This window comes from Alternaria rosae (genome assembly GCF_020736505.1).
Source record: "Alternaria rosae strain MPI-PUGE-AT-0040 chromosome Unknown BKA58scaffold_5, whole genome shotgun sequence".
NCBI classification, from domain to species: Eukaryota; Fungi; Ascomycota; class Dothideomycetes; order Pleosporales; family Pleosporaceae; genus Alternaria; species Alternaria rosae.
The window spans coordinates 2,399,796-2,426,701 of record NW_025763574.1 but is presented as its reverse complement, the minus strand read 5'-3'; the positions used below and the strand labels follow the sequence as shown (position 1 = coordinate 2,426,701).

The 26,906-nt window shown below is 52.5% G+C and overlaps 11 protein-coding genes across 11 annotated transcripts; 6 read left to right on the top strand and 5 right to left on the bottom strand.

The window, feature by feature from the left end:
* Window positions 1-142: 142 nt before the first annotated feature.
* On the top strand, window positions 143-2,250 carry BKA58DRAFT_411847 (FAD binding domain-containing protein; the record flags this gene model as incomplete). Its single annotated transcript, XM_046172319.1, has 5 exons — window positions 143-282; window positions 332-516; window positions 564-1,102; window positions 1,157-1,639; window positions 1,693-2,250. The coding sequence occupies 5 exons, from the start codon at window positions 143-145 to the stop codon at window positions 2,248-2,250; spliced, it is 1,905 nt and encodes a 634-aa protein (XP_046025646.1).
* Window positions 2,251-2,631: 381 nt separating this feature from the next.
* On the bottom strand, window positions 2,632-6,064 carry BKA58DRAFT_440328 (heme peroxidase; the record flags this gene model as incomplete). Its single annotated transcript, XM_046173739.1, has 2 exons — window positions 2,632-2,657; window positions 2,722-6,064. The coding sequence occupies 2 exons, from the start codon at window positions 6,062-6,064 to the stop codon at window positions 2,632-2,634; spliced, it is 3,369 nt and encodes a 1,122-aa protein (XP_046025645.1).
* Window positions 6,065-6,850: 786 nt separating this feature from the next.
* Window positions 6,851-7,647, top strand: BKA58DRAFT_184115 (uncharacterized protein). Its single transcript, XM_046165442.1, has 2 exons — window positions 6,851-7,096; window positions 7,308-7,647. The coding sequence occupies exons 1-2, from the start codon at window positions 6,937-6,939 to the stop codon at window positions 7,613-7,615; spliced, it is 468 nt and encodes a 155-aa protein (XP_046025644.1). The 5' UTR covers window positions 6,851-6,936; the 3' UTR covers window positions 7,616-7,647.
* Window positions 7,413-8,812, bottom strand: BKA58DRAFT_184081 (3-oxo-5-alpha-steroid 4-dehydrogenase-domain-containing protein). The gene is made up of 3 exons (XM_046165441.1): window positions 8,685-8,812; window positions 8,391-8,606; window positions 7,413-8,340 (listed from the first exon to the last, which is right to left on the bottom strand). Exons 1-3 carry the CDS (start codon window positions 8,722-8,724, stop codon window positions 7,679-7,681), a joined length of 918 nt encoding a protein of 305 aa, XP_046025643.1. The 5' UTR covers window positions 8,725-8,812; the 3' UTR covers window positions 7,413-7,678.
* A 181-nt stretch (window positions 8,813-8,993) lies between these two features.
* Window positions 8,994-10,304, bottom strand: BKA58DRAFT_314859 (arginine-tRNA-protein transferase; the record flags this gene model as incomplete). Its single annotated transcript, XM_046167495.1, has 4 exons — window positions 8,994-9,116; window positions 9,171-10,026; window positions 10,072-10,194; window positions 10,243-10,304. Coding segments are annotated over 4 exons (1,164 nt in total), but the record flags the coding sequence as incomplete, so codon positions are not given.
* A 1,645-nt stretch (window positions 10,305-11,949) lies between these two features.
* Window positions 11,950-12,954, top strand: BKA58DRAFT_184019 (NUDIX hydrolase domain-like protein). Its single transcript, XM_046165438.1, has 2 exons — window positions 11,950-12,156; window positions 12,260-12,954. The coding sequence occupies exons 1-2, from the start codon at window positions 12,102-12,104 to the stop codon at window positions 12,688-12,690; spliced, it is 486 nt and encodes a 161-aa protein (XP_046025641.1). The 5' UTR covers window positions 11,950-12,101; the 3' UTR covers window positions 12,691-12,954.
* BKA58DRAFT_184035 (amidase family protein) lies at window positions 12,876-15,589 on the bottom strand. Its single transcript, XM_046165440.1, has 2 exons — window positions 14,648-15,589; window positions 12,876-14,598 (listed from the first exon to the last, which is right to left on the bottom strand). Exons 1-2 carry the CDS (start codon window positions 15,310-15,312, stop codon window positions 13,218-13,220), a joined length of 2,046 nt encoding a protein of 681 aa, XP_046025640.1. The 5' UTR covers window positions 15,313-15,589; the 3' UTR covers window positions 12,876-13,217.
* A 249-nt stretch (window positions 15,590-15,838) lies between these two features.
* BKA58DRAFT_184031 (uncharacterized protein) lies at window positions 15,839-17,960 on the top strand. The gene is made up of 2 exons (XM_046165439.1): window positions 15,839-17,503; window positions 17,553-17,960. The coding sequence occupies exons 1-2, from the start codon at window positions 16,007-16,009 to the stop codon at window positions 17,817-17,819; spliced, it is 1,764 nt and encodes a 587-aa protein (XP_046025639.1). The 5' UTR covers window positions 15,839-16,006; the 3' UTR covers window positions 17,820-17,960.
* Window positions 17,961-21,628: 3,668 nt separating this feature from the next.
* BKA58DRAFT_402280 (Caleosin related protein-domain-containing protein) lies at window positions 21,629-22,531 on the top strand (the record flags this gene model as incomplete). Its single annotated transcript, XM_046171710.1, has 4 exons — window positions 21,629-21,764; window positions 21,816-22,082; window positions 22,147-22,359; window positions 22,410-22,531. The coding sequence occupies 4 exons, from the start codon at window positions 21,629-21,631 to the stop codon at window positions 22,529-22,531; spliced, it is 738 nt and encodes a 245-aa protein (XP_046025638.1).
* A 1,318-nt stretch (window positions 22,532-23,849) lies between these two features.
* Window positions 23,850-25,068, top strand: BKA58DRAFT_183978 (uncharacterized protein). Its single transcript, XM_046165437.1, has 3 exons — window positions 23,850-24,065; window positions 24,115-24,349; window positions 24,419-25,068. Exons 1-3 carry the CDS (start codon window positions 24,036-24,038, stop codon window positions 24,940-24,942), a joined length of 789 nt encoding a protein of 262 aa, XP_046025637.1. The 5' UTR covers window positions 23,850-24,035; the 3' UTR covers window positions 24,943-25,068.
* Window positions 25,069-25,080: 12 nt separating this feature from the next.
* Window positions 25,081-26,608, bottom strand: BKA58DRAFT_469763 (uncharacterized protein; the record flags this gene model as incomplete). The annotated part of the gene is made up of 2 exons (XM_046175159.1): window positions 25,945-26,608; window positions 25,081-25,815 (listed from the first exon to the last, which is right to left on the bottom strand). Exons 1-2 carry the CDS (start codon window positions 26,539-26,541, stop codon window positions 25,081-25,083), a joined length of 1,332 nt encoding a protein of 443 aa, XP_046025636.1. The 5' UTR covers window positions 26,542-26,608.
* Window positions 26,609-26,906: the final 298 nt, after the last annotated feature.

Genomic DNA, 26,906 nt, shown 5'->3' with positions numbered 1-26,906 from the left:
GAAGCTTAGAGGGGCATGCCGAACGCCTACATGCTAGCGCCACTGGTACCAACTACCGCGTGTACATTGCTGATGTCTCAAAGTCCTTCTCTCGATCTAGCTAAGACCCAATGTATCTGTTCTTCACCCATCGCTCTTCATGATGCGTGCTTTTGCGCGAGCCGTCTCGCGCCGTCAGTTCAGTGCTCACCGGCAATTACTTAACCCAAGACACCACAGGAAGTTCGCCTCCGTCAATGGACCGAACGTCAAAGGTCTTACAGTCATTGACCACCATTATGAGTAATTGACATTCAATCTATGGGGATGCACGTAGCTAATCACAGTCCAGTGCGATTGTGGTGGGAGCCGGTGGCGCTGGCCTTCGAGCCGCCGTAGGACTCACGGAAGCTGGACTCAAGACCGCATGCGTATCGAAGCTCTTCCCTACCCGTTCGCACACCGTCGCCGCGCAGGGCGGAATCAACGCCGCGCTCGGGAACATGACTGAGGACGATTGGCGTTGGCACATGTATGGTAAGCAAGTGTGCTATACAAGCTAGCTTTACCTAACATGTGAGCAGATACCATCAAGGGATCAGATTGGCTCGGTGACCAAGACGCGATACACTACATGACGCGCGAAGCTGTCCCGGCAGTCGTTGAACTCGAAAACTATGGCATGCCATTCAGTCGGACGAACGAAGGCACTATCTACCAGCGAGCATTAGGCGGGCAATCGCTCAAATACGGGAAAGGCGGACAGGCCTACAGAACCGCATGTGCAGCAGATCGCACCGGGCATGCAATGCTTCATACGCTATACGGACAGAGTCTCAAGGAAGGTGTGCAGTTCTTCATCGAGTGGTTTGCGCTCGACTTGATGATGAGCGACGGCAAGTGCGTGGGCATAACAGCGCTGAATATGGAAGATGGCACAACTCACAGAATCTTTGCTCGGAACACGGTGCTGGCTACTGGCGGATACGGAAGAGCATACTTCAGTGCAACAAGCGCACATACAAGTACGGGCGATGGTAGTGCAATGGTTTCAAGAGCTGGACTGCCGCTCCAAGATATGGAATTTGTGCAGTTCCACCCTTCTGGCATCTATGGCGCAGGAGTATGTTCATGGAACCAACCAACTACAGAGCCTCTCAACTGACGGCTACACTAGGTATTAATTACAGAAGGCGCCCGCGGCGAAGGTGGATATCTCCTCAACAGCGAGGGCGAGCGGTTTATGGAGCGCTATGCTCCTACTGCCAAAGACCTGGCATCTCGCGACGTCGTCTCTCGGTCCATGAATCTTGAGATCCTAGAAGGCCGCGGCTGTGGGCCGAACAGGGACCACATACATCTCCAGCTCTCCCATTTACCCAAGGACGTTATCATGGAACGCCTGCCTGGAATCGCAGAAACAGCAGGAATCTTCGCTGGCATCGATATCACGCGAGAACCAATACCGGTGTTGCCAACAGTACATTATTGTATGGGCGGTATACCGACGAATTATCATGGACAAGTGCTGGACGTAGACGCCAAGAGTGGAAAAGAAGCTGTTGTAGATGGTCTCTACGCAGCAGGTGAGGCTGCATGCGTAAGTGTGCATGGTGCGAACCGATTGGGTGCAAATTCGTTGCTCGACATTGTAGTATTCGTGAGTACTTGAATCTTTCAAGCAAGCTTGTTGTACATACTGACCGTGTTCAGGGCCGCGCAACAGCACTGCACATCTCTGCAAATCACTCCCCATCCGCACCACATACCTCAGCTCCCGAAAACGTCGGCCTCGACTCCATCAGTGAGATAAACACGTTTCTAGATGCCAACGGAAGCACGCCGACCGCCGCTTTACGAAACGATATGCAGGGCACCATGCAATCTACGACCGCCGTCTTCCGCACCCACGACTCATTATCCAAGGGCAACCAACAACTTAGCGACATCGAGAACAAATATAACACCGACCTCCGCGTCACAGACCGGTCCCTGATATGGAACTCCGATCTTGTCGAGACACTCGAACTGCGCAATCTCCTTACCAATGCTTCGCAGACAAGCAAGGCGGCGTTGACAAGGACTGAGAGTAGAGGGGCGCATGCGAGAGATGATTTTAAGGAAAGAGATGATGAAGAATGGATGAAGCATAGTCTTACGTGGCAGAGTAATGTTGGACAGGAGGTCACATTTGGTACGAGGGCAGTGCAGATGGCGACGCTGGATGAGAAGGAAGCGGCGAGTGTGCCGCCTATGAAGCGCTCGTATTGAGACCTCCCAGCACCTTCGGCTTGGTTGAGGTCTCCACTTCGTCTTTGCTTGCCTTTCTGGTGGTCACGTACGACTCAGACGTTGACATGGACCTATCTATTCACCTTACTAGCACGTCCATTCTGGACTATTACTACAACATGAAACCTGGCTCTGTTCGTATTTATTGTCTCCCGTGTTCTATACATTGTGCAGCACGACGAGGTATCGGTCTACGCAATGATGAGTAGGGAGCACATATCGTTGCAGCTATTTACGCCTTTCGCCGTCGAATACAGTGTAGACATTTTGCAAACGAAACCGAAATCCTTCGCATAACCCTTCATCTCATCGTACACTATCTTCTATCCATCAAGCTCCAGATGCAAGCATTACAACCATCTAGTCGTCCCAGCACACCTTCAAAGCTACACATCAAGTTAGCACATCTTCTTACGCCACCAAGTCAAAGTAGAATGAGAAAAGACTTACCACAAGGGAACGGAAAGTACATATCCTGATTCTCCGTCAAATAAGCATGGTACGAGTACTTCTCCTCGCCAGGCCCCATCTTCTTCTCAACCTTGTGAATCTTGCCCTGCGGACCAAGCGCCGGGCGTAGATTCTTCAGTCGAGCGACTTCCCTGAGCATAGTCGTGAGCGTGATGCGCGTCATCGGTAGTCCGAGACACTGGTGTGGCCCGTATCCGAGGTGGATGTAGGAGTCTAGGGGGCGTGTGATGTCGACTTCATCGGGGTTGGGGAAGATGGCTGGATCGTGCGATGCAACGCGGAGGTTCACGAAGACTGCATCGCCTGGTTTTAGGTCTGTCGTCTTTCCGTTTTCGGTGATGGAGGTGGGCTTCGCGACGGCGCGGATGACGCCTGTTTCGCCGTTTAGACGGCCTCCTTCCATGGTGTAGTGCATTAGCTTCTCGAACGCCTCCTCGCTGTCGTCTTCAGCGAGCTTCTGGATCTCGGGCCAGTGCTTCTTGCCGGCGCCGAGGATGTAGTATTCAATCGTTTGAGCAAAGAGCTGGCCTTGGTTGGATACCATTCCTCCCGCTGTACCGAGAATGTGACCCCAAGTGAGTGTTTCTGGTGACATGCCGCTCTCTAGCAATCGCTTGATCATGTGTACACCATAGGACTTCATGGTGGTTTCCTGAGGCCAGATTGTCGCCATGATGCTGGACAAGATTCCAGAGTTGGCAATAGCCTGAACATTCTTCTCAACGATGTTGCCCAGCAGTTGTGTTGCCTTCCTTGCTTTGACGTGCAAGGGGAAAGACGATGCGGGGTCGGCATCGAAGAAGATCAGAGCAAAGACCGACGACATGATAAGATAGAGTTCAGCCTCTGTGAAAATACCGTGGGGCTGTGCAGCCGTCTTTAGCGGCAGCATGAACAGCTCAGAGCAGAAGTGGACGTGGGCAAGATTGCCGATGGAGCGGATGATGTCGACTTGGTTGAAATCGGCAATCTTCACGCTCTTCTCTTTCAACAGCTCCCTGGTCTTGAGCGTGTAGTAGTTGCGTACCTCCTTGTCCCATGAAGAGACGTAGAGTGCTTTGCTGACCATTTGTCTGGATGCGGCGTTCTTGGGTCCGTCGCCGGCAAGCATGAAGTCGGCTGATGCGGGACCCATGATGTATTCCATGGCTCTACCCCAGACGACTTTGAAGGTGGTTTGATCTTTCATGATATCGGTGGCGAGCTTGTACTCTTTGACGAAGTGCGGGTGTGCTGTTGCCACTGGTTTGCTGAAGTCGTACAAGTTGTCCTTCTTGAGATCGGTGAGAGCCACCTTCATCGCTGAGGGAACTGTTAGAGGGTAATGTGCGTACACGCTGTTGTACTTGAAGTGCTGTGGGAAAGCGCGTAGGAAGAGCTTGTAGAAGACGCATCCATTGTCAACACCAAGATCGCTATTAGCAAGCTGGTAGCCCCAGTTGGTCAACGTGCGCGGGTTGTAGTCGTGAGTGTAGAATCGGTCGCCGCGGACCAACGCTACCGCGTCTGAAAGAACTGCACGAGAGACGGTGTACCCTGGGCAGAGACCGGAACCTGGAGCCATGGGTTTCTTCGCATCCTCGACAACGATACCAGGGTAGATCTCAACCTTATCGGGATGGTCGTAGAGGTGCCTGAGTTGTTCTTGCACGTACTTGTCGGATGTGATGTCTTCGAAAGTGTTGTGCGGCTCAAGCTTGAAGTATTTCCTGAACTCGTTGAGCGAGCCCAAGTTCCAGCTACGTGCTTGCTCGATACCGAGAACCTCGATAGCACGGAAAACAGCAGGAACTCTGTTTGGTCCGAAAGAGTTGGCACAGTCTTCAATGCTTGATGTCAAGATGTCGACAAGGCCTTGGTCAGGTAGCGTGCCGTTTTCGCTTCGCTCCAGATTAGCGAACTTGCGTTTCGATGGATCCGGGTCGGTCTTGCTGTAGACTTTGTTCAAGGTACCAAGGAACTCGCCTTTGCTGATAGACTTGGGATCACGACCTTCGCCAAACATGCCGTCCCACATCTCCTGCGTCCACTTCTCGTCGCGATCGGAGACTGTGGAGTGCCATCGGTATACGAGGTTGAACTCAGCTGAGACCTGGTTGCCAACACCCATGGGTAGGTCCGCTACCTCGGCGCGGGGATTCAGCTGCCAGTTACTATCCGTGCGGTTGAGATCCAGAATCGTGCGGACGTAGTCGATCAGAATGATATTGACGTAAAGGCCGCAGGTGATGAGACGACCAGTTTGAAACAGATCATTGTCGTACTTCTTCCAAGCTGCATCGTACTTGTCCTTTGCCTTCTTGTCAGCTTCGGCATCGCCAGTAGGTTGGGGTGCTTCGGTTGAAGGCTTCTTGAAGCGCCCTTGTTCGTTGATCGCGGCCAGGTTCTCGACAGTGTAGTTGTGGAAACGGTTGAACATGATCAGCATGGCGCCTACACCGGGAGGGAAGAACAACAGTCGTGCTTCTGAGAAGCAGTCAGGCTTGATCCTTCCATCGCGTCCAGTTCTCATCATGTCTTGCTCCGCCTGATTGCTTCCATACAAGGGCGATAGATCAAGGTAAGAAGATGTCATGGAAACGGCAAAGTCCTCATGGCTCGTCCGGAAGCAATCGTGAATGATGATAGATGCCAGATAGAATAGCATGCTCGAGATCCTGTTAGGATGCAGTTCGGCATGCTTCCTCGTCATAATACTGTCGAATACCACACCTGGGTCTGGGCGCGCGGGGGTCTGCATCTGAGATGGTTTGACTGTTCTAGCATACGGCGTTCCTGCTGCGCCCACTTGAGGGTCAACCAGACTGTTGTTTGAGCCATCTGCGGATCGATACTGGAACTTCTCTCCCAGGTACGACTGCGGTGGGTGTTGCAAGTCGCCCCATAGCTGTTCTAGGAATTTGCCTGTTACTGCGTCCCTCGTTTTGGACCCGTCGGGCAGCTTGGCGGCGGTCCGGATAAGACCTTCCATAAGGTAGGTTTTGTCGTCAGTATAGCCACCAAGCATCTTCTCCTTCTGAATCTCCAAAAGGCTTTGGATGTTGTCGACGCCAAGGTGAGACATGTCTCGAAGACTGCCCTCAATCTTCTTGTACAAGCTGGCCTTCTCTTCTGGGGCAATCTTGGAGCCGTCGCCTGTCTGATCGGGGACCGGGGCTGCTGCAGCTCCTAGTAAAGCTGCCGCTGTTTTGAAAGAATTACCGATCTTGTTTCTGAGTGTAGTGATTTCAGATGGGTCAGCTGGCTTTGGAGGCTCTGCTCCTGTGCGGGTATCGACATGGGAGTCCCACGCCGCTTTCGCATCTGCAGTTATTGCAGCCATGGCTTTGGGTGTGCTGGAAAGTTGCGTTAGTGGCATTCTCATGTCTGGCGGTGAAGCTGTGACTAGAGACAGAAGAGATGAATTTCTTGGCGGGCAATCTGGAAGGCTCGTCTTGCTCGAAGATCTGGAAATTGGTAGGTGCCTCCAACCGGAAAGACGGGAATTGCAGAAGGAAATATGAGTGACGGTGGAAGGAGTAAAGGAAAGGTACTGTCAGACTTACATTCAGTCGAATACCGTTCAGCGAATAGTCCCTTTGTTGGGTACGCGACACAAAGTATCTCGTGGGGTCGCTAGTGCTTTTACCGCGTCTGCAATCGACGTCACGATGTCCAGCAATGCCGCCCGTTCCTCGGAGCAGCAAGAATGGGATGTGACAGACAAGAACGGGACGACCAGCCTTGCAGATATAAGTAGTTCAAACCGAACAACCACTCAGCCAGCCAAAGAAAAAGCAATGAAGGGTATATGTGCGCAACACCAGATCAAACGCTAACAGAACGATCAAGTAGTTCAGCACAAGAGGACAATGGGAGTAAGGCTATTGTTCGTCCCACAATGCATCCAGCCTCAGTCCTCTTATACACGCGTCCTCACACGACCAGATGCGTAACTGCGGCTGAAGCTAGCAGTCCCTCTAGTTCTCACCGGGAATCGTCAAATCAAAAAGCGCCACCAAGCCCAGCCCGTCACAGCTGAAGAAAGGTCCTCTTCTCCATCGTAAGCCGCGGCCGGCCGTGCCCAAACACGGTAAATGGCCAATGGAAAGTGATTCGATTAGCCAGTTCGGCAGGTCGAAGTAGTGCTGCGGCTAAGGCTAGGGCTGATCACGAACGGGCTGCCCGCTGGGGTTGTTTGGCTGATAGGCAGAAATGAGGGCCCGCATCATCTCAGCCTCGATTTGCCTGTTTGTAGGCACTTTCAGGCAGGCAGCAATGGTTTTGAGTGTGATTTGCAGTTCGGTTCAGCCTCACTTGCTTATGAGTGTCGGTGAGCGTCCTTTTGGAAGATGCGTGGGTGGGGAGATGACAGGTGAGTAGCATGCTCTTCCCGCGCTTATGCAGGGTTTGTTCGGCGTTCATCGGGGCGATATGGGAGTGGCCGCCGGGCGCGCAGATCCATCAAGCCATCACGTCGAAAAAGCAATACATTGGGTTGTGATGTGAAGAATGGTTGTACCCAGAAGACAAAATCGAGCACATGCTCAATGTCACGCGGCTTTTCAGAATACTAAGTTGTACAGGTGGTTTAAGCATAAATGTGAACTCATCACGCAGCTACATCGAGATCTGTCACCAAAGGTCCTTCAGCGAACAAGTGACGAACGTCTCTAGTGTGATTCAGCTGGCCAGAGGCATCGGCGCATTAGCTACGGGTACCTGCGGAGGTGTCACCGTTTTGAGTGGGTGTGACGGCCTACGTCTTGTAGTTCTACCAGTCCGCCTCGCCGCAGCCTTAGCGGCTCCTGTTGTTACTCATATGTTGTTCTTTGTCTTCAATTGGTTCTCTTCTCGCATTCCCCATGCGCGCAAAGCCTCTGGGCCCTACTAGCACCATGCACCTGCCAAGTGCAGCCTCCTCAATGAACCGGTACCCATCGCCTGATGCGTCAATCTACCAGATGCCTGGCAGGATGGCGTACCTCTTGCGCTTATACTTGTCGCCAAACTCCTTGCGATAGCGCTTCTCCTTCTTCCAGGCCCAAACTCCCATCTGTCCGACAGCCACGATGATGAAAATGACGGTGCTCAAGCTCCAGTTGACAAGTGCCACACCGATCCAAGCCATTGCTTCGAACATGTAGTTGGGGCATGTGACTAGATCAAAGCCGAGACCTCTAGGGATACCGCGCTCCGTGCTGCCTGGACGGCGCAGGTTCTTGAGAGTCAAATGTGTGCTGTAGTTGCAGACCTCGCCGATTGCGAACAGGGCGACGCCGAGATATGTCAAGAGCGGATTCGAAGGCTTAGCAGCCGGGCTGTTAGGGCCATAGCTCCAGTATGCCAAGTTGAAGCCCGAGAGAACCCAGTAGTAGCCGCTGTTCTTGAAGATGTTCATGATGGGCATCGTGGCCGACGAGAAGCGGTGGACGAAGAGGGTCTCGAACTCGCGCTTTGCAAAATGGGCAACGCACATGAGGAAGGTAAGCTTCTGGAGCTGCGATGGAGGCGCCGAGGTGCCATAGATGAGGGAGCGGCCGAAGTAGATGAGCGGGTGGATGAGGAGAGGTCCGAGGTATTCGACGATGAAGACGGTTCGCCATGAGATCTGGGGGCCTTGCACGCTGTTAGCCATCTCATATTCCATCGGGCAATATGCATCTTACCAAGATCCTTGACATCTACAGCACTCTTGTTCCTCAGGCCAGTGTCGTGGACCGTGACATCCCGCACATTGTTGATTGGCGATCCGTCGCTGCCCTTAGTAACCCTCAATCGGTGGATCGAGAACCTCGAGGCCTTTGCGATTTCCTCAAAGATTTGAGAGGCGGTGGCATCAGACGGGACGGTGATGGTCTCGGGGAGATTCTTGATCGGGCGGCCTATAGAGGGGTTAGCCAACAGCAATCAGAACGCGCTCAGCCAGGCTAGACCCAACTCAATGAACAGAGAGAACATACCACGGGGGCGCACGACGAGTGTAAGGGGCGACGCGGACATGGTTGCGTGCTGCGTCTATCGCCTTGTTGTGCGTGAACTTTTGGTAAGGTGGACGATATTCTGAGCGGCAGCCTCGGCATACGTACAAGCTAGGCTCAAAGGGGCCAGCTACTTCGTCATTAGGGGAAGCTACCAGACAGAGTTCATGAGCATGAAATTGTGCATTTAGCTGATTTACGTTGACACTGCATCAAAGGCGGACTGCATAGTCTCGAAGTTCATGCATGATGAGATAGCATTTCGACGTTGTTCTCGTGAACTCATACCCTTCATCCAAGCTGAACCACTACTTGCCATGCGACTTCAGGGCCCATGCATGCAACCATCTCGCCAATGATGCCCTTAATCGAACGGGGGTTTTTCAAATCGCTTCCTTCCCAAGAGACAAGATCCTATGGGTAGTCAGTACCAATTGGTGGTTATTCATGTATGTGCTGCTCGCGTACCTGAGCTTCTGCCATCTGCCCACGAACCCGAATGGGCATGGTAGCCAGGTCAAGTTGTTGCTCGATTTCTTCAACAGTCATGAGCCCTGGCACTTTCAGATCAAACAATGACATGCCGTCGGAAACGGCTTTGCCACCTTCGGCGGCTGTTGGTTGAGGATAGTCGGAGTAGTCGTCCTGCTCTGCTGCGGCACTCGTTTCCCCATCACTCTTGTGCTCTTTCCTACGACGCTCTCGAGACATGGACACATAAGGCTTCTTGTCTAACAGAGCGCGTAGCTCACCGTCCAATGGATGCCACTCGTACGTCTCGGGATCTAAAACATGCTGAGTTTTGTAGTCGCCCTTGTACTTCATCTTGACGCACGAGTGGATGTAGTATCCCATGTAGTAGTACTGGTAGCCACCTTCAAGCGCCAATGCTGCTTCTCGTAGGGCGCTCAACTTCCCAAACTGCCATTGCTCGAAATCGGAATGATAGAGCATATAGACACCACTAACACAGTGAGGCAGCAGATCAAGGATGCCCATAGCAATGAGCCGTCCATCGAGTCGGTAACATTGGTGGTATGATCCTAAGAGTTGCTCCTTCCCGTCGACAGTTCTAGAGGTCTGCTTCAACGGCGAATCACATAAGAAACGCTTGAACCCCGACTGAGAAATCTCATGAGGCTTCTCCTTGTGCACGTTTTGCTGGTAGTTCTTGAACAACTCATACTTCTCGGGCGTGAAGGCTGCTGGTTCGAGTGTCACCTCGAAGCGATGTGCGGGATCAGGTGGGCGCTTGACATTCTGGAGTTCGGTCTTGTGAATCTCACGGCTGAGGTCAAATGTGTTCTTGATACGAGCTTTCTCCCTGGGGTCGTCAGCCTAGTAACAAGCACACGGTACTTTTACGCACTCTTTCGATATTGGGTAAAGCCTAGAAGCCTCTTTCATGTAAGTCTCGCCTAGTACGTAGTCATTCCAATGGTTGACGGCCTTCCTCTGATCCTTCGAGGGCTTGAATGAGGCGACGGGTAGCCTAACCTCGGGTAAGTCCCTATTCAGATATCTCTGTAACGCTGCTTACCGGATCGTGTAGTGCGGACAGCAGTGTCGCAGCACGTCGGGCTTGTAGAAGATGGTACCAGATCTAGAAGCCGGTATCAGCTGCTGTTATGGGCATAGTGCTGCGATGCAAGATGCTTGTTAACATGTGCCGCGTATGAGTGGGTCGTTACCTTCTCCAGCCGCGGTCCACGAGGATCTGGTAGACCTCAACGGTCAAGCTTTTCGATGAGAAGTAGTAGCTTGCTCCTAATCAGGCAAGGTCAGCCAGGGCTCTCGGCGCTCAGCCTCGTTCCGATTTCCCCCGCTCACGCCTATAAGGCATGGCAGCCATCGCGATGGCAGCATCGACTATGCGCTGTGATGCAATTCATCTCGCGACCCGGGATCTGTACTCTACGACGTCTGCCGACGCGTAGACGGTGCTTGGCGTCGATGCATCGCTCGAGGCATGGGTGGGCGCGGGCAGAATTGCAAGCGACGCGGGGGCAGCACGTGAGCGCAGGTAACCTTAACGGAACATCAAATGCAGGCGGGAAAAGCGCCGGCTGCAACATTGACGCCCATTGTTCGCGTGAGAAGGCTTGACCGCTCTGACAGCGGTCTGCAGGCATGACGATCTATCCATGACTGAGTAGGCATGACTACGAAAATCCACGTACGAGAATTGGCGGTTCTACTGCCATTCGATGCGTCCTTGCAGTACCCGCACGACTCACTACTGTAGCCTGGAAACGACCGTTAGCAACTCGTCCATGGCAGGGTCCGGAAATGCCTGTCCGCACTGCTGGGAGCAGCGAAGACAGGTTGGTGGCCAGCCAGACAGGCACGAGCCGGAACCCAGGGAAATGGTTGGAGCAGAAGATACCGAAGGGCGTCACACTGGACTGCATGAGGGCAGCATAAGCGTGGGAGCTGGTGGGGGTAGTGGTCCGAGGCGGAATCGAGCGTCGTCGCGGCGAGCGAAGACAGCCGAAAGGGGAATGAATAATAGCTCCTTGTCTTCGCCCACTTGCTGGAGATCAGGGCTCTTCGGACTGACGGTGTTGGTCGGGGCGGTCAGGTAGGGGGTGCGATGATGTTCTGGCGGAGAAGCGCGGTCGGTCGCGGGGTCAGGACACTCAATAGCACGGCGAAGGTGTTGTATCACAGCGTGCAGGGCGCGCACCAGAAACTCTGGCCAGCGTCTACACGGGGGCAATTGCGCGTTTTCTAGTGGGCAATTCATCCCTTAAATGCCTGTACGTCATCCAGAGGCCGGGCAGGCAGGCAGAGAGGCTGCAGGCGGCGCGCTGGTCTCGCGTGCCCCGCCGGCTCTCGCTGCAGCGCCCTGGGACCGCAGACGGCCAGTGTTTGGCGCTTGCCGGCGAGATCTCTGCCTTGTCTGGCAGCGCGCCGGGGGCTTGATTGCAGTTTTTGTGCAGATATGCGCAGCGGTGCAGAGAGTGGCAGGCACCCCGGACAAAGCTCCTCTTGCAGGCGGGCCTTGGCGACAGGCGTGACGCTTCCGCGAGCCCTTAGTTTCCACGTAAAAAGTCCCTGACCCGAACCACCTACTAAAACATCCATCCACCATGCCGAACTTCTTTGCTGCTCGCAGGCTCCTTCAACATCCTCAGCCCCGTCATCCGCGGGACTGAGCCTTGCTCAGCCCTTTTGCCTCCCACACCCTCCCCCTTTACACTTGCTCCCCACCACTGCCCCGTGAAGCCTCCCACACACTCACTGTCGGCTCGGCTTCATTTCATTTCACCGCCTGGCTCGTCTCTGCTCTTCCGACCAAGCCCCTCTTCGAGTCCCGCGGCTGTCGCGTCGAGCGAGTCGCATACAAGCGGTGCCATTTGATATCACCGCGTCTCTCCAAGACACATCAGCGCCGACATGGCCGCTACCCAGCAGTTGTCGATGCAGTCGCGCACCGGTCGCGTGAACCAACGTAAGTCTGCTCACGAGACCCCACAACGACTCCCAAAAATCTGAAGCCGTCCCGCGAATTCCTCCTTCCTCACCGCTTTTAACTTTCGGCTGATTGGCGGCAGGTTATGGATCCCAAGGCGAGCGCCTAGTCGCCGGCGTTGTCCCGCTTTCTGCCGACAAATACTACGTGCTCCTCATCCAGTCCACCAAGCGGAACGGATGGGTGCTCCCAAAGGGCGGCTGGGAAACAGACGAAGCCACTGCCCAAGATGCCGCTAAACGCGAAGCCTGGGAAGAGGCTGGCATAATATGCAAGATCAACTACGACCTCGGCCTCATCCCTGAGAAGCGCAGACCCGACCAGCTCACCTCTCAGGCCCCAAAGGCCTCGTACCATTTCTTCGAAGCGACTGTCGAGAAGCAGGAAGCTCAGTGGCCTGAGCAGCACAAGCGGAATCGGAATTGGTTCAGCTATACCCAAGCGCGACAGGCCTTGGCGGAACGACCCGAGTTGCTCGACGCGCTGGACCGGTGTACCATGCACCGATCATAGATGGGTTACGGGTGCTTGCAGGTGCGCAAAGTCGCACACGAGCACCCAGAGGAATCCCAGACACGACCTGGGACCTCGCAGGTCTTTGCATCTTATTCTTCTTCTAATACTGCATCAGTACGGCATCTCAAAAGCGTCGGGGAACTTATAGACATTGGGCATTGTATTGTCTACTCTACATTTGGCGTTGTGGTCGCTTTTCGAATGGTAGAATGATGCATTCCGGCTCTTGATACCAGAGCGCAGGACCAGTTTGGTTCGCAACAATGCAATGCAGCCTTACCAGGCAATCTCCTCTCTATCAGTGCGGTGGTGTTTTCACAGTTGTCGATTCAAAAGCAATATGGCGTCTTTTGACAACTAACATCGGCCACCTTTCGGCCAAGCAACTTTATAAGCGACTCTCGCTATAGCCGGATGTTTACACTTGTGTCGAGCGACAGTTGTTGAGCCTAAAAAAACCTGTCATGTCAGGTTGCATTGAGTTCGTCATGTCGTATCTCATTCTCTCTACGATACCAGCTCTACTATTCAAAGGCTGTTCTCCCCGTCTTGACTGTCTTCAGCACGCCCTCATCCGCCAACTTCTCAATCATATTGTAAAGCACAAAATCGCATCCCCTCTTTACCACCATATTGATGGTTACAGGCACCATTTCCTCATGGAACGTAACCTCACTCCGGTACGGCACCTGACCAATCGGAATCGTGAAATCGGCACACCCGAATATCGGACATATACCTGCACCAGTGATCTTTGCCCCCGGTGGTGTCACAGCTAGGTAAGAAGCATACGGTGAGTCGTTGAGGTCCTTTTCGCGGTATGAAGGTAAGCCGCCGGTGCCAATGTCGTAGAGCATCACAGACTCTGAACACGATTCGGGGGTGCTGTATTGGAGTTCCCTCTCGTACCACTCTACGGCTGTGTTTTTGGTTACGAGTGCTGCGTCGTAGGTGGTCTGGTTGGTTCGCGATTCGTCGAAGGCGAACCAGCCGAGTCGTCTCGCAGGATCAATTGGCGGGAAGCGGCCGTCGAAGAGGGCGGCCCAAGCAGTGACTAAAGGCTTTCCGACGACTTGCCATGATGACCATCCGTTTATTGCGCTGGTCGCCTGGCCCATCCTAGTGAAGTTGCTCGCAATGGGGTCAGATGAATTCTGTACCGTAGCAGTAAAGTTGAATTCCTTCACAGTCATGTTGAAGATCCTCGTCAAGTTGGCAATGAAATCTTGTAAGATGGGTTCTGCGGCCGAGTTGTTCAGCGGGAGGTAGTCTGTGGGGTAGAGAATGGTCTTGGGGAATGCGTCTGTGTCTGGAACAGAAAGCGGTGATAGACCGGTGATCGACGAGTTCTGGTAGAGGCTGGGTGTGTACCAAGACTTGGCGAATCTGATCCATTTGTAGGGGTCGCGAGAGAAGACTCCTGCGGTGTCGGTCGCTGCTCCCAACGGAATGACACGCTCGAGTGATATCAACCCCTGACTGGGACGTTGTCCATATACACCAGCTACTGCGGCCGGTCGCCTCATCGAAGAGCCGGTGTCGCTTCCGATAGCATAGTCAAGCCAATCGTACGCAGCAATGGAGCAGCCTCCGCCGGAAGAAGAAGCTGAGCACGTGAGCCATCCATCACCTCTTGGGTTGAACGGGTAGTGCTCATCTTGCCATTCCCAAGGATTGGCACCGGAGGCGAATTGAGCGAGCTTCTGCTTACCAACGACGACACCTCCGAGATCGAGGATCTGCTGCACTGATGGCGCTGTACCGTTCGAAATGGGAGTGATGCGAGCCCATGCCTGACTGCCGCCGGAAGTTTGCAGGCCCTTGACATCGTACAAATCTTTGATTGCAACGCGCTCCCCAGCCAACGGTCTGTCGTCTCCCCAGTAGTAGATTCGTGAAGGAACACTGCGATCTCCATTAGTTCAACGTCTCGCGTGGGTGGCTAGCTGCTTACGGAATCATGGGGTCCCAAAACTTGGGCAGGAAAACACCGAGCGGGTTGTGATTTTCCTGTCCATCATTCGCGTCGTACGCTCCGAACAGGAATGTACGGTAGGTATCCGGATAGAGCCGATATACAGTCGCAAAGCTTACTGAGCCATCTTCGACTGATGCGAGGTATGGCCCAGCTGGAATGTCGATAGCCGATTCAAGCACCATCTTGCTCATTGAGGCGTCTGCAGTGACCGAGGCGTCTACGAAAAGCATGCTCGTGTTCAAAGAATTAAGATGTTCGACAGCAGAGGCATCCAGCGTCGACTTGACGCCCGAGGAGAGGTACAGTCCATCCAGGAAATCATGGCTGAAGACATCGTCGCCAGCGAGATAGGACGATAGAACGCTTTCTAGGGCATTCTTCGTGATAGTCGTCTCGTTTGTCTTGATGACGGTGATGGGTATCGATGTGGCAGAGCCGGCCGGGGTTGAGCAGCCAGCACTCGCCTTGGGATGTTTGGTATTTGCCAGGTAGGAAACATTCCCAAGCTCAAAGACAGCATCACCGTAGGGATTTTCCAGAACGAAGCTGTAAGGGTTCCTCTTGACGACCGGAGCAGCCAACACGGGGATAAATGTAAGACTCGCAGTCAGCAGTCCAGAGAGGAGAAAACGGCCCGCCATGATGAGCGTTTGGTGAGTAGCACACCTACAGAATCTGTGGCCGTCATTGTTGCCTTATATACGTCCCGGCGGAACCATGGCTCAGGCTGCTACGATACCCCAGATAACGAGGCCTACAGAGATGCCTCTTTGGTTCATGGTATGAGTACCACGCTGCTACCGAAGTTGCTAGTGACTTGGCAAATGCGGGCTCAGCCCGCATCTCCACAATCGAGGCCTAACCGGATGCAAAATGCCGACCTTTTGCTTATCGCATATCGCATGGCGTTCATAGTCATCAGGCTGGCAGTTGTTAGCAATCTCTCCGTTGTGTGTTGAAGTGCGCAAGGCTTCGCGTCGGCTGAGACGCGCCGATTGCTATCATCTAGGTACGCCTCCGGGGATAAGGCGACCATGGGAGCGACCCACGATGCAATTCTTACAATGCCGATCGGATTATTGCGATCAGATACAAGTCGCTGGTCTGGCGTTCCAGTATGCAGTCGATGGCGACTATCGCGAACGTTGTGGTATTGGTGCTCCTTCCGCGTATGAGTGATGGATGTTCCTTGCGGTCCGAACGTGACTTCTCCACAATGACTTCATCGGAAAGCTGTTTCTTTTGATCCATCAACAATATTCTTGTGCGGACACGAGTGACAGCGCGTCTGAGGTCCAGCATAACGAGCAAACATCACAACTACTGTGATAGGAAATGGCTATGAACGTCACCATCCCGGACCCGCTCACGGTCCTACCTCCGGAGATCGTGCTCCGCATCCTCGACTTCACGCCCGTCTCGGCTCTAGGATCGCTTACTGCCGTGTCGCCCGCCTGGCACGAGTTCATCGACGGGACACACCAAGAAGCCATTTACTCGTCGCCAACAAAGACTTTGCAACCGCACAAGACCTCACAGCCACCTGGTGGCGCACGCGACTTCTCCTTTGTCGACGACTACACCAGCTTCTCCAAGCTCTTTGATGGCATCACATCATGGAAAGACCTGTGTAAACGACAAACGCTGCTCGAGCGCAACTGGAATACACCCCAACCTATCACTCGCGAGTCTATCTTGCAGGTTGGCAATCATGCGGTATGGCGGTTCAAGGCTGACTTCAAGCGCCGCATCTTCATCTCGACATCTCATGCAGGCGGCTTGTACGTATCAGACATGGATACTGGTCGCGTCTTGTGGCAGCTGCCTTCAGCTCTAGACACGACTGAAGACCATGCCGTCAGACCGTATGCGCATCTGGAGTATCAAGATGGGATGGCTGCCTTTGATCGCGAAGGAGATGCAGTTGAGATTTGGCGGACGGATCAAGAGGGCACGGCAAGAGGGGAGTTCCAACGCGTCGCTGTTTTGGATCACGATTGCCAAACAAGAGGGTTCCAACTTTCGTACTGGACGTTGGTCGTGGTCTCAGTAGAAGGCCAGGGCTTTGTATACGACATGAAGCAGAACCCACCAAAACTGACTACGCATCTGGAGATCGAGCAAGATGCAGTGGGTCATTTAGATCAGAATGAGGACGTGGTGGTATACTCGATGGGCACGCGTGGTTATCATGTTTACGACAAGCAATCCGGGCAGGCCTTGGGTATCATACAGCCATCGCAATTTACGGAGAAGTACCATGTTGAGCCCTTGCCACCCACCGATGCACCATCCTCCAATGCAGCATTGGCTGCTTTGCGCTATGGCCGCCCATCAAGACGCATCTTCCCTCCTTCATCACCCCGCAAAAGCCGCCTGACGCCTATACATTTGGGCAAAGGCCCTCTTCCAAACTCCTCTAGCGACCCAAACGAGGAAGACGAATGGGGTGCCGGTATGCTGGACCGCGGCAGCAATCTCTTTGTAGGGTTTTCACGTCTGGGTCGTGTCTTTGTCTGCTCCGATCTCCGCAAGGCATTGGAAGACGGGTCGAAGAACTTAGCAAGTGTTAGTCAAATTCTCGAGTGCGAGTCTGATGGTTCGAGTTTTGATCTTGGTGGTTGGCTTTCTGCACGAAATCACCGGATCATGTTTGAAATCCAGAACAGAGTGTATGTCGTTGCGCTTGACAAAGACAATCGCATCAGTGTTGGAGACGAGGCTGAAGAAGTGAGACCTTCATACTCGTTCCTCACGAGTTCGGCGCCGCAACTCGCAGTACCAGTCAGTTTCATGGCGCTATTCGACGATGCTATCATGACAACATACGCAGTACGCTCGCCGCTCAAAGTTTGAGGATATAATGGCTAACAGACAACAGACACTGGGTCAACGACGGGAAGAAGGAGGAAATGGCCGCATCTTTCCGACAAAAGCAATTCGCATCATCAGCCTTGCGCCTGGCCTTGACAATGGCGATAACGCGACCACCGAAGTTGAGGACCCAGTACTTGCCAATTTGTCGCAGCATATCGAAAGACCGCAAGACGAGTTGTTGCGCTTGCTGTTGATGTTCGATGAGGAGCCGAGTGATGACGATGAAGTCACGGGGCTGGAGGATGAGTGGGTTGACGAAGAGACGAACTGAATGTAGTATTATTCATTCGGTACCAGGAGACATGATGCCTATCAAGTCACTCTAAACCCCATTCAGCCATCCTTTTCGATCATGACCGGGCCCTTCGACAGCGAGCACGTGCCAAGTGAAGTGCCATGTGCGACCAGGAGTTGGTATTGTTATTCACAATAGAACACCAATCGGCCCGATAGAAAGAAAGCTACGGTTGATGCGCTGCCGAAACTGTCGATGTGTTGTTTCAGCCAATGACAGCAGATATGGCTTTAGTACGGAGCGACGCCACCATTGTCCTAGCCAATGAACTCCTGTTGTGCAGTAGCAGCACTCCCACCGTCTTGCTCGTCAAGGCTCGATCTCGCTACTAGCCTAGTCCAAGCTGTATATATGAGGAACAACCACAGTCCTCGCTGGCTTTCATGAAGAAATGCATAGTTCACTACATTCCATACTTCGAGCAAACATCACATTCATCCCTACCAGTTTGTCGCGCCTCAGGCACAACTGTACCTGCCATAAACACATCACTGCAATACTCCTTCATAGTGACTTCTCCGATCTCTTTTGAGCATATCCATCCATTCATTTTTGGTTACATCGCATAGGAGCGTTGTCAGTTTACCCGTGGGCCACTTCCAGACATGATGCCCCTCTTCCGGCTTCTACCTGTTGCTTTCGCATACCTCTTCATGAACGCATACGCTCGACCGACACCCGTATTGCTCGAACGAGAGCGTCTCATAAATTCGCCTATCAAACCACAAAGTCTATCTGTGGAGGCGATCGTTGGTGTAATCGCAATAGCCGTAGCCATATTTGGCATAGCGCTTCCCTTCATATGGCCTAGCTTGAGGGCAAGGCTAGATTCCCGCCGCCATTCTCGTTCCCGTCCCAGCTCCACTTGTATGTTCTTTCCACAATCTCACAAGACGCGACACGATGTTAACGAAGCCTAGCACACTTGCGAGTTCCGCTCGTCAACGGTTCGCCGCAACATGCGATGCCACAAGTCTCGAATGAATCCTCGACAGCCGCCGACGCAGGTTGGGCTGGGATAACCCGACCACAACGCGTGCGATCCGATTACTGCGAACAACAGCGCGAGCTAATGCGACGCGTTTCTACGTGCTGAGGACATTGGCACAGCGAAAATATACATATGCAGTCTGGATACGATGCTCAAGGCCTTCGTTGGCGCAGGCACGTGGCGGTCACGTGTCGTCCAAAGGGAGTTGTTGTGTAGTCGCATTCTGCGACTCTTGAGCCTATTTTCGCTGCAAATTACAATCTTCCTTTATCGTCTATTTACGCCTTTGATCCTTGGAACTTCGATCTGGTTCTTTCTAGATATTATCAAAACATTGCATTGATGCGAAGTATTAATCAAGATTATGTATCAACACTCCTTCATGACTCTTTTTGGCTGACAAGCTCGTCGACCACATTCACCAAGGGAGCTGCAAGGGCGTTTTGGCGTTACACACAAACTATGCACTATGATATCCATGCTGTAGAGTGAAATGTGCAGACAAAATCCTCCCATGATGTCTATTTCCTTAACTGTGGTGATGCAGTGTGTTGAACCGGCGAGCCGATAGGCTGGGTTTTGGAAGCGGTGGATGACGTTTGAGCGGCCGTGCAAGTAGAGGGTCGGCTTCTTAACGATCAGCACGAAATTTGTTGGATCCAATCAACTGTTTGCATAGACCAAAGGACAGGCAGTCTCTCATGTGACCAAGTAAGAGACACATCTACAGGAAGCCTGATCTGCAAATGGCCTTACTGACACAACTTCCGAGTGGCGGTTATTACAACGCGCAGGTGGTCGACCACAAGATGCCTTGCAAAGCCGAACTGGTCTTCAAAAAACGTATCGGTTTTCCATTCTTAAAACCGAGCGGAGGTTGTGGCAGAAGGCAGATCACGCAAGTAAGATGGTCTCGCGCACTAAGCACCCGGCATTTAGCAGAAGCCTTGTCACGACTGGTCATAGCGTGAAGGTAGTGATACTCCGCCTCAATCCGCCAAGCGGTGCTGGATATATACAGTGCGTGCAGCTCGTGAATTATAACAAGACGGCAGAGCTACTTGGGTAGGCACTCGCAGCGGAAACATCTATTCATACTTGCCGAACTCGATTAGCCACCTTTTATTGATCTTGCATCTGTACTTCCACAATGCATTCATACTATACCCCATTACTGTTGAGCGCGCACATTATCTCCTCCACCCACGCAGCCGCCATACCACACGCTGCACAGCGAGACCCCATCGCGGGGAAAGCTGTCCAATCACATACCCTGTCCATTGAAGCGCTGCTAACGCTCATCGGCGTTTGCGTAGCTGTTCTCGGTCTCGCACTCACTCTAGTGCTGTCGTGGCCTAGCTTGAAGTTGCGATGGGGGCTGTGCACATCTCCCTTCCGCTCTCGTCCCGTGTCGACAGGTACTCCTCCGCGCACAACAATGAAATCGACCTCCAGATGCTGATCGAACATAGCGGACTCTACAATTCCCCTCATCGACGGCCACGGAAATCCTACTGCCCCTGTTCACTTGTCCGGACCCTGGACTTACGGCTTGAACGGCGACGAGATTCCACAACCGCAACGCGTCCAGTCGTGCTACACTGAGCAACAACGCGCACTGATGCGACGCACACGCACTATGTAAAGGCTCAAGTAGCATTCGAAAGGCTGAAGCTACAGCCGGCATCAGCGGGCACCATCGTTGTTTCGATGTCTTCGTAAGAGAATATTAAAAGCAAATAATTGGCTATTCAGGAGTTCCATCATCGGAAGCGGGCTTTGTGATTCTCTAGAGGGATTTTGTTCACATCTTTGTCAGCACGATTCTTTTGTTGCTGAACAAGAAACTTCCACGCTTTTCCTTCTTCCATATACTCAGATCACAAACTCATCATGTCGGCGCGAAACAATGTAGAGCACACTCTTGTCATCTATCCCTATCGAAATCGGTTCATGTCAAAACTGCTCTAGTGATGCCTGCTGCGCCGGGGATTGTCGAGCGCATATTCAGGTCGTTGATGACTACTGACGCAACGCTGGCACCTGCAGCTAGTCGAAAGACGTGGTCAACAGAGATTTTTGATATTAGCATGCTTGATAGGTCGCGAAAGAGTGCTTGGATCAAGATAATCTTTATAATCGTCACTGAACGCTCCGTTTGCACGTCCTGAGATGACAGTCAAGGCTGCCCAGGTGTACTCGAGCACGATAACCTTAAAAAGAGAGCAGTTTTAGTGATGCAAACGCGCTTCAGGGTACGGTATGGCAGAGTCTCTTGAGTCGATGTTGGATGACAACGAGAGGAACTACGTTCAGATCGCGACCAAGTGTATCTAGGTAGGCAGAGCCAGCGAATGACGTCATCAAAGCTAGTTCAAAGTCGTGCGCAACGCAAACACATGTAGGGAACCACTACAGATACTGTTCATTGGTTCCGCGTCGAGCACAATGCATTAAACGATAGTGTATGTGCCACGATGCGCAATGTTGATGGGGTGTCGGGTGGCCGGTTCGCGAACGTACATAGCGGCGCGAGCCGGGAATCATCCAGGATTGACGACGCGCTTTGCCATTGGCTAGCGGAACACTTCTTCGGTGTATCAACAAAATGCAATGCATGTGAAATTTTGGGATGACGAGTTGGTGACGGTGTACTTGGGCGTGATTCAAAAGTTGGTTGATGCTGTTTCAGATGGCGTGATGTCATTGAAGTTGGAAATAGCGTTCCTTTTATTTATTCTTCCCTTCGCGGTCTCGACATCCACGCAAACCTATTTGGCACCTTGCTAGAAACATGTCTGAAGTTACAAGGCATTCCGAGCGACTCACGAATGGGGATGATGGAGTGGTGAGCTCAATTCGTGACGTGCCTGTCACCGAGCAACGAAGACCGTACACGAGCACAAAAGGCTCAAAGCTTCAACACACCGGTACGTTTCCGCTTATGGAAGATTCAATAGCCTGATTGCTAAGAAGAGCAGGTACTGCCCGTGCCAATCTCGCCCCATCAGCAGAATCGCCTCAAGGTACCAAGGGCTGGGCGGAGCAGCATTCTCACCAGACTGTTCTACAACAACATTGCGACTTCTTCGATCGCGACCACGATGGGATCCTCTGGCCACAGGATACATTTATCGGCTTCTATCGGCTCGGATTCGGTGTAATCCTATCCATGGTCGCACTCTTCGTGATTCATGCGAATTTCTCATACCCTACATGCGAGGGCTGGCTGCCTGACCCATTCTTTCGTAAGGTCCCCAACCTACGAACTGCATTTGAGATACACGCTAACCTCTTGCGCCAATCCTTCAGGTCTTTTCCTTAAGAACGTGCACAGAGATAAGCATGGTAGCGACACTGGAACGTACGATCACGAAGGTCGCTTTTTGCCGCAGAGATTTGAGGACATATTTGCAAAATATGCGGAAGGAAGAGACTATCTGACCATTTGGGACGTGAGCAATGTGCTGAAGGGTCAGCGGTGCATTGCTGATCCGATCGGCTGGGGAGGTGCCTTCTTCGAATGTGAGCCGTATTCCAGCGTTCTATGTAGAACGCGTTGCTGACGAATGCAGGGATTGCCACGTACATAATGCTTTGGCCTGAAGACGGCCGAATGATGAAGGAAGACATACGTGGCATCTATGACGGTAGTATATTCTACACTCTTGCTGCGAGACGAGAGAAGGGCATGTGAATGAAGGCCGCTGGCTGCGAGATACTGTGGGGGGCTGCTGACTGGACCGCCTACCCTTGTCACGAATGGTACCTTGATAGATGACTTCAAGCTCTCTCGAGACGGAAAGAAAGCGCGGGCAACTACAAATCCTCTTAGCTAGTTGATCGAAATCAATATACCGGTCATAAGTCTCGAACCTTTGCGGAAGGCTGGAATGCGACGCCTGCTACGTTGGGTTCACGGGCGTTTCGACCGAGATCATGTCTATTCCATGACTGGCAGATATCCCCACTTCTCATTTACGAACACTGGTGTGTATGCGGGTAAAGTCGTGAAGTCTGTCCCGATGACTTCTGTACAATTCCTGTAGTCGTTGGTGTCTGTTATGGCTCATGAATCGAGTAATACACGTATCTAAGTAGGCTCCTAGAATAGAGGTGTTGATGGACTCTTTGTCGCAATTTAACTCCCTATCTCCAATATCATCAGATGGTGAGAGGCCGCACTGACTCTCGATTGCGTGCTTACACTCACTCACTCACTCAACCCTTCACTGAGCCCGCTCCGCCACTGCCTACACACGCCCCTTCACTCACCTGCCCACCAACAACTTTGGAGATTTTCATGTCTATCCTGGTATTATATATCGCTGATCGCGGTCTTGTTGTACTATGTATTATATGGCGTTTAGGAATCTTCCATCAAACATAAGGCATGAGGTCGTGGGACCAAATGCACACCTTACATCACGGTCTTTCATGTCCGTATGTGAGCCTGAGTTCGAATTTGGGTGTTAGACCGGTTAGCTCACAGTTGGTCTTCTGCGGATTCGAATTTGGGAGTGGCCTTGTTATGATCTGGATGCGCATCCTTCCTTTTTGCTTTGTTTTTGCGCATTTTCGCGCGATCGTGTTCTTTTTGCCCTCTTTCTTTTTGCTCCACTCGCTCTCGTTCTTATATATTACAGTGCCAGGTAGGTGTAAGTGGGAGTGATATTCTTCCGCGTCCTGTCGATGCAGCGCTTCCGCATTCCAAGAAGGTACGCGAGAAGACTCGTCCGAAGTTCGATAAGAGCACACTCCACGTCGCCAACAGGTCTTCCGGGGTATCTTCATGGTCACGAAGAGGGTCAACGGAGTTGGACGAGAGCATATTGAAGCTTACGCACACAATGAACTCTAAGTTGGCCTAGGGCGCAGCTGAGCCTGTTGTACATGAGTACTTCTTGAAGACATGTCTGAAGTCGAAGAGTGCGTTGAGTTTGATTAGCAGTACAGATGTCGATACCAACAAAAGCTGAATATGTGCTGAGAATGATTAGGCTCGATGATGTTTCGTCGATGTAAGGCTGTTACTTTGCAGAGTGGTACGGAAGAACGATGCACCGAGCCTCGGCTCGTCCCCAGCTTCCAACATCCGGGGCAAGCTCCGATGACGAACATCTACCCGTGTGTCGCAATGGATATCCATATTTCTCCTGACGACGCCTGCACTCCTTATCCAACCCACACTAATCATCAAAATGGATAACAGCTCACTCTTCGATGTCAAGGTACGCACATAACCCACCCGCACCTTCGATCTTCCAACTGACTCTCCAGGGCAAAATCGTCCTCGTCACAGGCGGCGCGAAAGGCATCGGTCGCATGATCACCGAAGGCTTCGTCCAAAACGGCGCTACAGTATACATATCGTCTCGGGACGCTAAAGCCTGCGAGGAAGCGTGCAAGGAATTAAACGCCCTCGGTAAAGGCAAGGCCGACTTCATCGCAGCCGACCTGTACAAGGAAGATGCAGCAAAGAACATAGCCGACGAGCTGAAGAAGAGAGCAGGCAGTAAGTCCTTCCATGGGCTGTTATCTATGCCATCGTCGCGAGACAATAGTAGTCGCTGATAACGTACAGAGCTTGATGTCATCGTCAACAATAGCGGAAGCAACTGGGGCGAGTCGTACGACAACTACCCTGCCGCAGCATGGGACCGCGTCCTTAATCTCAATCTCAAGCGCGTCTTTCAACTTACGCAAGCCGTCACACCCCTCCTCGAAGCCGCCTCGACCCCTACATCTCCCGCCCGCATCATCAACATCGGTAGTGTCGACGGTCTGCGCGTCCCCGCCCTCGAGACTTTCGCCTATTCCGCTTCCAAAGCCGGTCTTCACCACATGAGCAGAGTACTAGCGAGCCACCTGGGCAAGCGCGGTATCACAAGCAACACGATCGCGTGCGGTCCCTTCCAGAGCAAGATGATGAAGGCTACATTGGAGAAGTTCAAGGATGTCATTGAGAGCGGGATACCATTGGGACGCATTGGCAGCCCAGAGGATGTTGCGGGAACTTGTATTTGGCTATCGAGCCGCGCAGGGTCCTATGTTAACGGCGCGACTATCGCGTTGGACGGTGGTAGCGTCGTTGGCGCGAAGTTGTAAATATACCTTTTGCATATCATCTCACATCCACATGAGTTACATCAATCAGACATTACGAAGGCTGGATATCCTCAGAACGTAACTGGTCTTTATAGACATCTAGCAGAAGCACATGTATACCTCAAACCTCCTCGCGACCTACTCAGCTGTCGGCTCCATCACCGTGGTGTTCATCAACACCGTCAGTTCAGCCAGAGCCCGGCTGGAATCCTGCTTCTCTACATCCTCCTGGAGGATAGCCTGAACCTGCTCATGAGACGCCCAGAAGCTCGTCTCATCAACCACGCGATGCTCCTTCTCTTTCACCTCGCTTGGATGCTTGAGATTCCTGTCGATGGGGAGGAGCAAGGCCGCCAGGAGCTCTTCATTCCGATCAACCTTGGACATGCCTGGATGCATCAAGTCCTCCTCATCAAAGGGGTCGAAATCGTCAGCCATCTGATAGTCCTTGGAAAAATAGCCGAAATGGTGGGCCGCCGCAAGATTGCCCGCAGCAATCTTAGTTCGCCTAAGGTCCAAGTTCGTCTGGACGACCTCTTCTTTGTCGTCAATCTTCTGTTGCCGCTTCTCGTACTTCTCGTTCAGACCAATCAGCCACTGCAACGTCATCGCCGCACCGAATTTCTCAAAGATGCCTTCGTTCAGCTGGCCTTTGCGCACGGCCCGCATGAAGTCGTCTGGTTTCGGAATGTTCGGGAGGAATGCGGCCTGGGCCTTGAGTATGTTGACGAGCTTGTTTACCGTCTTGCTTCGCCTCGCACTAAAAAAGTGAAAGTCAAAGGGCGAGGCCTGCCATAGGGCGATGAAGGCTTCGCGTTGGGTGAAGTTGTTCTGCGAAGGGTCGTACTTGAAGACCAGTGACTCGATCCAGGCCTACATTTTATTAGCTATGTGCATAGGTCATGAGGAAGCCAGTAGTTCTTCAGTGTAATTTAAATCTCTGTAGGAAGTTTGAAAAGACACTGAAGATGGACAGGCAGTTCTATCGCGAAGATGACTTACGCGCAGAAAGTACTTGACAAACTCCTCGTACCCCTCTTTGCAGTACTTCGGATTGAAGTTTGACGCCCACGCGAAGGCCATCAGGAGGATATTGAAACGGATCTGGTCGAAGAACCGCGAGAACGAATGGCCCTTGTCCAGACCATAGAAGAAAATCGCCCGATTGACCATCGGAGGCAAGCTCTTGTCGGCGAGGAAGTTGGCCATAGCGATGTCGTTATACAAGATGAAGAAGCTGGCGAGTTGGAGGTCCAGAGGAGCTTGGGGTACGACTGCCTCGTTGGGATGAAAGTAGATACTGTGGAGAGAGGGCAGCAGGGTGATGCTCCTGTTAACCTTGTACGTCTTGGTGGCAAGCTTCTCCTCAGCGTCGCGATGCAGGGCCTTGACTTCCACAATTTCCGGGTGCTCAGGCTCAGCGTTGCCGTCCATGTCGACGTCGCCGCCGACCTCATCATTGACGTCAACGTTGTGCTCCGTGACGTTCTCGTATGCGGTAAAGAAGACGGTATTTCCGGACTCAAGGCCTTCGTCCACGCTCACACTGGTTTCGGGAAGATCACCCATGCTGACGTCACTGTTGTTGAGGTTGTCCATGGTGTCGTCGATGTCGTGTGTACGGGTGTCAATATACGGACCAGTGCGACGAAGAAAACGAAAAGAGAGCGGGGATATTGCGAAAAGTCGTCCAAACAACAAGAAGACCCGTGGGCGCCCAACCTGTAAGCGACGGAGAAACTAGTATTGCAGTCAGCCGGCACGTTCTTCCGCTGATTCTGTTGTAGTGAAAGGAGAGGGTGGCGAGTTGCGTACCTGCGACCCCTGTCTGCTCTGCAAACAGGCGTCGGCGACATCGCTAGCGACATTGATGCTAGAATTACCTTGAGCGAGGACTGGGAGATGATGTAGGATGTAGGGTAGGTGTAAATGAAGAGGATCAGGTCGCTGATCTATATACATTT